Source organism: Molossus molossus, unplaced genomic scaffold, assembly GCF_014108415.1.
Source record: "Molossus molossus isolate mMolMol1 unplaced genomic scaffold, mMolMol1.p scaffold_m16_p_13, whole genome shotgun sequence".
Lineage (NCBI taxonomy): Eukaryota > Metazoa > Chordata > Mammalia > Chiroptera > Molossidae > Molossus > Molossus molossus.
The window spans coordinates 84864260-84871946 of NW_023425348.1; the positions used below are offsets into that span (position 1 = coordinate 84864260).

The 7687-nt window shown below is 38.1% G+C and overlaps 1 protein-coding gene across 1 annotated transcript; it reads right to left on the minus strand.

The window, feature by feature from the left end:
- Nucleotides 1-5674: 5674 nt before the first annotated feature.
- Nucleotides 5675-6607, minus strand: LOC118628698 (olfactory receptor 5G3-like). Its single transcript, XM_036259632.1, has one exon. The coding sequence runs from the start codon at nt 6605-6607 to the stop codon at nt 5675-5677; it is 933 nt and encodes a 310-aa protein (XP_036115525.1).
- Between the last annotated feature and the right edge of the window lie 1080 nt (nt 6608-7687).

Consider the following 7687-nt stretch of genomic DNA (forward strand, 5'->3'; position numbering starts at 1 on the left):
ATGAACCCAAAGAGGTTCACACCAAGACATATCATCATCAAAATGCCAAAGGTAAAGACAAAGAAAGAATCTTAAAAATAGCAGGAGAAAAGCAGTTAGTTTCCTACAACGGAGCTCCCATAAGGCTTTCAGCTGATTTCTCAAAAGAAACTTTGCAGGCCAGGAGGAAGTGGCAAAAAATATTTAAAGTGATGAAAGACTAAGATTACTCTATCCTGCAAAGCTATCATTTAGAATCAATGGTCATATAAAGTGTTTCCCAGTCAAGAAAAAGCTAATGGTGTTCATCACCACCAAACCAGTATTATATAAAATGTTTAGGGGTCTTTTTGAAGAAGAAGTAGATAAAAAAAAATATGAACAAAAAATGGCAATACATATCTATCAAGAATCGAATCTACAAACAAAATGAACAAGCAGAACAGAAACAGACTCATAGATACAGAGAACTTTTTGTTGGTTGCCAGATGGGAGGGGATTGGGTGAAAAGATGAAGGGATTAAGAGGTACAAATCAGTTGTTAGACTGACAAACCTCAAAGGGAAGCAGGGACGTGGGGTGGGAAGAGAGAAACCAAAGAATGTATATGTATATGTATATGTATATGTATATGTATATGTATATGTATATGTATATGTATATGCATATGTGCATAACCAATAGACACAGACAATAGTGTGGGGAAAGCAGGAGGAGGGTGGGAATGGGAAGAAGGGGGTCAAGGAGGGAAAAAAAGGAGGGACATCTGTAATACATTCAACAATAAAGATAAGTTTAAAAAAAAAAAAAAAAAAGCTGTACCTAGGCATACAATTTTCAAGCTATAGAAAGTAGATGATATAGAAAACTTCTTCAAAGAAGCCAGAGACAAAAAACACCTCACTAAGATGAGAACTACTTATGACTTCTCAGAAACCATGCCTCATGAAAATTGATGACTTTCTCCCGGGAGCCAATATTACCTATCAAGAGATCTCGGTGTGTGTGTTACCAGTGGGGAGCTCTCCTTGTCCCCATCAGTTATCAGTGGAAGTGGAGTTCTCGTGCTGTCTCAAGGAAAGGAGTTTTCTGAGACTTGCACAGGAGGATGAGTAATATTTATTTCCGTGGAATTAAACTCCTGGGTTTCTAATGTCACATTTCCCTCTGTCCTGCCATAGAGAAAGTTCAGCAGGGATAGAATTAAGGCCACTGTCCAGAGTCTCTACTCCATATTAAAGCAGATTCCAGCCCAGCATTTGGCTACTGTAGCTTGTGTTCTCAGCTGCAGTCCATTGAGTGTGGGGCCCTCATGGCCAGGGGTGAGTACACGGGGTGAGTGTGGGTCGCAGAGTGAGAGCACCAGAGCACATGAGCAGAACAAGTGAGTGAGAACTCTTTGACTGGGGGTAATAACTAGGAGCTTAACCATTAACCCTTCATGTTTTTATGCCCTTCAGTGGCTTCACCTCACTATCCTGTTATCATTTTTCCAGGCTACACTGACAGACAAGCAGCTCCCAAGGTCACTCCAATTTCACTGTGCATATACCCACCTTCCCCTTTGTTCAATCCCTTCCCCCAGTGATCTGCAGGGAATGTTCTGGTGTTTCCTGGTGTGTGTCAAGTTGTAGCTTCCTAGTAAAGCTGCCCAGATGACTATACTTATAATGTCTGCCCTCCCCTTTGTTCTCTTTCTATTATTAATATTTATAACTAATTAATTTTGATAATAACATATGAAGGCCTTAATTGACAGAGAATTTTTCTACTAGTATTGGGACTTACTCTTTCTTTATAAGATAAAGAGAACCACTTAAATACATACAGGGTAAACAAAACAAAAAACACATTCTTTCATTGAATTTCTTTCATTGCCTATTATGAGGAATCAGCTGGAAATCTTCCTCACTATTAAAAACAAAGTAAAATCTATCCTAATGTGCATTACATTTCACTTATAAAGTCTGAATCAAAAGAATATGATGCTCCCCTTGCTAGGGTGGCCCAATGGATAGAGCATTGGCCTGTGCACCAAAGGATCATGGGTTCAATTTCTGGTTGAGGGTACATTCTTAGGTTGTAGGTTCAATCTCCTGTCCTGGTCTGGGTTGTGGGAGGCAAGAAATCAATAGCAATCACGTGTCTCTCTTCTCTCTCTCTCTCTCTCTCTCTCTCTCTCTCTCTCTCTCTCTCTCTCTCTCTTTCCTTCTCTTCCCCCTTCCAGTGTCTCTAAAATTCAATAGAAAAGATATCCTCAGGTAAGGATTAACAACAACAACAAAAAGAATATGATGCTAAGAGGAATAACTATGAGGACTGTAATTTAGATTGGAAAATATGACTAATTCTCTGAGCAGAAGCAACACTTAAGCAGTATATGGGAAAGAAGTAGAGTTATCCATGTAAATATGGTAGGAAGAGAATTCTCTTAAAGGAAAACTCATTAGGATATCAATAGCAATAACTAAAGCTGGAGGAAGAGAGTCAGCTTGAATATATTTGCATATACTTGGAGGAGAGCAATACAGGAAATGTATAATTATCACTGGCTTCCTGCTATGCTCCACCCCTCAACCCCTTTCCAACAGATTTTGCATCAAAATGTTTAAGAAATAATTTTAAAAAACATAAAATACTTCAGGTTTTGTACTAGGAAATGATCTTAAAAGGTGGCTTGTGGTTTGTACCATGTTATATAATGGAGACACAGAATAAAGTCGTTTTAAGGCAAAATCTGACTGTAAAAGAAATTATTGAGCTTTCTAGATAAAAGAAAAACTACATTGATCTTTGTCACACTGATACCATTATAATTAGCTAGTTATTAATAATAGGAAAGGAGCATACATTATAGGCATGTCATTTGGGCAGTTGCACCAGGAAGCTGCAACTTAGCACTCCCCAGAGAACCACTGGCCCATTCCCTACAAAACATGAGAGGAAGGGATCCAACAAAGAGAAGATAGGTGCATGCCCAGTGAAATTGAGGTGACATGAGGAAGGTACTTACCTGTTAATCACACCTGGGAGCAGAGATCATTGACCAGAACAATTGTGGCCACTGCAAGCAGGTGATAATTTAGAAATACATAATCTCCTAAACAAAGGAATTCTGATTCTTGTGTCCTTGTGTCACTCTTGGCTTCCTCCATAGCCATGTGGACCTGCAAACCCACATTCAACAGACTGATGGACAACAGGGAAACACATATTAAGCTAGCCTGGTGCTGTATTGGATGGTGCAGACATGGAAAGGAAATTCTGAACATTAGCTCTAATTTTTGCCCTGCTCAAGTTGAAATGGGACTTACTCCTTAGTGGAACTGAGCGATATAAAACCATGGAAACTTAGAGATTTAATTCCACAGAAATACAGCTTTCTACACTATCGCATCCTCTTGTGCCAGTCTCAGAACATTCTTTTTCTCAGCATATCGCAAGAAATCCACCCCCACTAGCAACCAGGGTAGACAAGGACCTTTCCCCTTCGTTAACAACATTAAGTCAAAAATCTAACACTTGTTAGTAAAACTATGTTGGAAAATTTCACCAGACTGACAATTAACAATGTTAATTGCATATACAGTCGTCCCTCGCCACTTCACGCTTTGACTTTCATGGCTTCACTCTATCTAGGTTTTTTCAAATATAGTCACTAAAGAGTTGATCAAGACAGTGAAATCGATACAGCGCGTGCGCGGTTGTCTGAGTCAAATATACACCCCTGTATTACAATCAATATTGAAATTACTGTACGTATGGACTATAGGCCTATGTATTTGAGCACCCCAGGAATCCTTCAATGCCATGTGCTACCGCTAGAGTCTGGAACTGATTAACTGCAATAAACAAGGGATGACTCTAATCTTTGACCCACCGATCTTACATTTGGAAATCTATGGTTTAGAAATGTTGCAATGTCATTTGTAAGGGGAATAAAAGGAAATAAACTGCATTTACAACATTAGGAGGAATAGACATGCTTTCTATGAAATGCTGTGCTACAAAAACTATAAAATATAGTGTCAGATAGATATATTTAAGAGAATATTTAGTATACTTTTCAAATTTCATCATATTTGCATTGTGTCATTTTAACAGCATTTTGTTATTTCAAAGTCTTTAAAAGAATAAAACTTACCACTATGTATAAAAATTACAGACTCTGGGCTGTGGGAGAAAATGCAGATCCTTAGACAAAAACAAAGTGATAGACTGAAGCATCAAATTGCTGAGAAAAGCTTCATTGTCCTTAGTTCTTGACAAAGATTTTATTTACCAGTGTTAAGAAGTGTTTCATAAAATCAGAGAATGTTAGAATATGGAGTAACCTTAAGATAAGACATTCAGCCCAACCCCTCAATTTCTTTATTTACTGATACATTCATTCATTTGTTCGTTCGTTCTCTCATTCATTCAGATTTGACATAGACTGCAGCTTTCCATAAGTAAATTTTAATTATATAAATAAGAACACTGGTTGTAAAACAAGACTAACAACTCAGATGAGTAGGACCCCTTCACTACTTCCAATGTCACACTACTGAACTAACCGATGTTAACAGCTTGGGCTGCTGCCTTCCACACTCTCTCTATGATCATGCACATATGCACATATGAATATAATTTACACATTAGATAGGTTTTTCCCTCACCTTTTTATCTTTTCTTTTTTTACAAATTATGATCAGTTCTACAGATTAAACTTTGACTTGATTCTTTTCCATCTATCAGTGATTACATCAGAGTTTCTTCCAAACCAATGTATGAATGTCAAACGTATAATTTGTATAATTAGCTGCACAACGCTTCAAAGAAAGAATGTATGTTTCTCTTAATAATGCAGATTCTGGTTGTTCCCTTTTATAGCTTCTACAAAATATGCTGCAATATTTATTTCTTGTATTCATATTTTTATAGCATAGATTTCCAAATTTAAGGCACCTAGGTCAAAGACAATGTGCATTTTAATAGAAATCATCAAATTACAAATTAATGTATGGAAATGTAGCTAGTCACATCTGGCTACATTAACTATGTACAAAATTTTTGCTTATATCCAAATGGTAACCTTAGCAGCATTACACATTATCATTTTAATGTTTGCCAAGCTAATAGATAAAAAGGGGGGGAAAAGCATTGTCTTGTCATTTTGACTTCAAGTTGAACAGTTATATATATAATATATTTAATATATAACATAATTCTATATATACTTAGTTTGGAACCATTTGCATTTTCACTTGTATTGATTAGCCATTCATTAATTGGTGTATTTCTCTGTGTGTTTCATTTGTCTACTGTGCTTCATATATATATATTCCAACACTTTCCCATTGGGACATTAACTCATTATGAGTTGCTTCTTTTGCTATTGTTCTCTCACTTTCCATTGTTCAACTTTTAACAAGGTCAATGAAACCTTTCTTAATGAACGCTGTCGATCATCCCCTTAAAACATTTGCTTTTCTGATCTGGAATAAAATATCTTTCCACATGTAAGAATATATAAAAGTCCTCCTGCATTTTGTTCTGGCATAATTATATTTTTATTGTAGTCTCCATCATTTCACAAAGGACAAGACTGAGGTGAACACCATATAAATAGTATTTTCAGTACACGAGTGACCTGGAAACATACGGTCTCAGGAATTTTCTAACTCTCTAACTTACCACCCACTACCGAATCACATTACTGCATTTTCCTTTCAAACTTCCTCCTGAATGCACTTTTCACCTCCTTGTTCCTCAGACTGTAGATGAGGGGGTTCAGCATGGGGATGACCACGGTATAAAATAGAGATACCACTTTATTGATATCTAGGGAGGAACCTGATTCAGGCAGAACATAGATAAAGAAAAGTGTCCCATAGAGGATGCAGATGGCGGCCAGGTGAGAAGAACAAGTGGAGAAAGCTTTCCGCCTCCCATCAGCAGTCTGGATCCTCAGGATGGCCACCAGGATGCAGACATAGGAGATCATGATGGTCAGACCACTGAGTAGCACAACAGCTCCAGCCAAGAAAAAAAGAACCAACTTATTGTTGTGAGTGTCTGCGCATGCTAGGGCCAGCAGTGGTGAAATGTCACAGAAGAAGTGATTGATAATATTTGGACCACAGAAAGGTAAGCAAAAAGTGAGAACTGTATGGGTCGTTGTGCTTATAAGAGCCATGGCATAAGGCCCTGCCACCAGCTGCACACACACCCTCTGGGACATAATGAGTGTGTACAACAAGGGCTTACAGATGGCCATGTACCGGTCATATGCCATGGAAGCCAGGAGGAAGCATTCAGTTGCCACAAAAAGACCAGAGAACCACATCTGTGCAGCACAACCCATGAAAGAGATGCCTCTTTTCTCTGCAAAGATATCACACATTGTCTTGGGGGCAATGGAGGAAGAGGAACAAATATCTACAAAGGACAAGTGGCTGAGAAAAAAGTACATGGGTGTGCGGAGTCTGGGATCCATCCATATGAGTGTGATCATCCCCAAGTTACCCACCAGTGTGACAAGATAGATGAAGAGAAGCATGACAAAGAGGACAATCTGCTGACAGAGAAGCTCTGTGAGGCCCAAGAAAAGAAATTCAGTCACTGCTGTCTGATTCTTATCTCCCATTGGTCATTTATAACCTGTATAAGAAATTTTAAAAAAATACACTTTAATTCTAAGAAATCAATCAGCACATACAAAATTATCTTCTAAACTAATTACAAATGTCTTTCATATGTCTAGGAGGCAGTTGTATAAACAGTGTTGGACTGGTAGTCCCTGTTGCTGGGTACGTACTAGCTCCTGTCATGTTATGCACAGGTCCCTTATAGAGTTCATTCATGCTGGACTTTTTGGATTTAGTACCACCTGACATAAGAAGAGGAGTCTAAATCCCATATGATCTCATATGTGGAATCTAATGAACAAAATAAACTGAAGAGCAAAATAGGGCCAGAGGCAGGGGTGCGTGGAACAGACTGACCGCTGTCAGAGGGGGAGAGCTTGGGGGACTGGATGACATTAGTCCAAGGAGATATATGTGTATATGCATAGTTCATGGATGCAGACAATAGTGTGGTGAAGGCCTGAGGAGCGCAGGTGGAGGGGGGCAAAGAGGGGTAAAATGGGGCACATTTGTAATAGTGTCAACCATTTTTTTAAAATCCCTTGGATTCTAAAATTGTATTTGAAATAAGATTTGGTCTCTGTGTTGTTGTTTTTTTAATTTTTCAATTACATTTTACATTCACTATCATTCTGTTTTAGTTTCAGGTGCATGCCTAGTGGTTAGACAATCGTGTACTTGACAGGGTGGTCCCCTCGATATTTCAAGTACCTACCTGGCCCCATACATAGTTATTGCACTATTATTGACTATATTGCCTTTGCTGTACTTAACATCCCCATGACTGTTCTGTAACTACCAATTTGTACTTCTTAATCCCTTCACCTCTTCACCCAGTCCCTAAACTCCCTTCCCCTCTGTCAGTAGTCGGTCTGTTCTCTGTATCTATAAATATGTTTCTATTGTGTTTGTTAATTTTGTTCTTCTCATTCCACATAAAAGCAAAATCACATGACATTTGTCTTTCTCTGTCTGACTTATTTCACTTAGCATAATTCCCTCATCTTCATTGTAAGATAGTATACTACAGATCCAGGTAGATATTGTAAGAAATAATGGAAAATTATGATCCTGATAAG

What these genes read in the sequence shown, in the direction of transcription:
- LOC118628698 (XM_036259632.1), bottom strand. Translation starts at nt 6,607, where the DNA reads ATGGGAGATAAGAATCAGACAGCAGTGACTGAATTTCTTTTCTTGGGC.